Source organism: Eimeria mitis, genomic scaffold, assembly GCF_000499745.2.
Source record: "Eimeria mitis Houghton genomic scaffold, Emh_scaff1725, whole genome shotgun sequence".
Lineage (NCBI taxonomy): Eukaryota > Apicomplexa > Conoidasida > Eucoccidiorida > Eimeriidae > Eimeria > Eimeria mitis.
The window spans coordinates 1,210-1,449 of NW_013570042.1; the positions used below are offsets into that span (position 1 = coordinate 1,210).

The following is a 240-nucleotide window of genomic DNA, read 5'->3' on the forward strand; positions in this document are numbered from 1 at the left end:
GCGGCAACACCACTAGCAGCAACAGCAGCAGCAACTGCAGCAGCAACAGCAGCAGCAGCAGCAGCAGCAGCAACAACATGGGTTTCAGCCGAAAGAGGCCAGCTGGTTAAGGACACACAGCAAGAAGCAAACTGCAGCAGGAGGAGAAGTCTGCTGCTGCTGCAGCAGCAGCAGGAGCTGCAGCAGCAGCAGCAGCAGCAGCAGCAGCAGTAGCCAGCAGCAGCAGCAGCAGCAGCAGCA

General features: G+C 59.6%; 1 protein-coding gene across 1 annotated transcript in view; it reads left to right on the forward strand.

The window, feature by feature from the left end:
* EMH_0042470 (uncharacterized protein) overlaps positions 1 to 213 on the forward strand; it is a gene marked incomplete at both ends in the record, with an annotated part of 402 nt that extends 189 nt beyond the window's left edge. The window contains one exon of the mRNA XM_013495740.1: positions 1 to 213. Coding sequence (XP_013351194.1) covers positions 1 to 213 — 213 coding nt within the window.
* Positions 214 to 240: the final 27 nt, after the last annotated feature.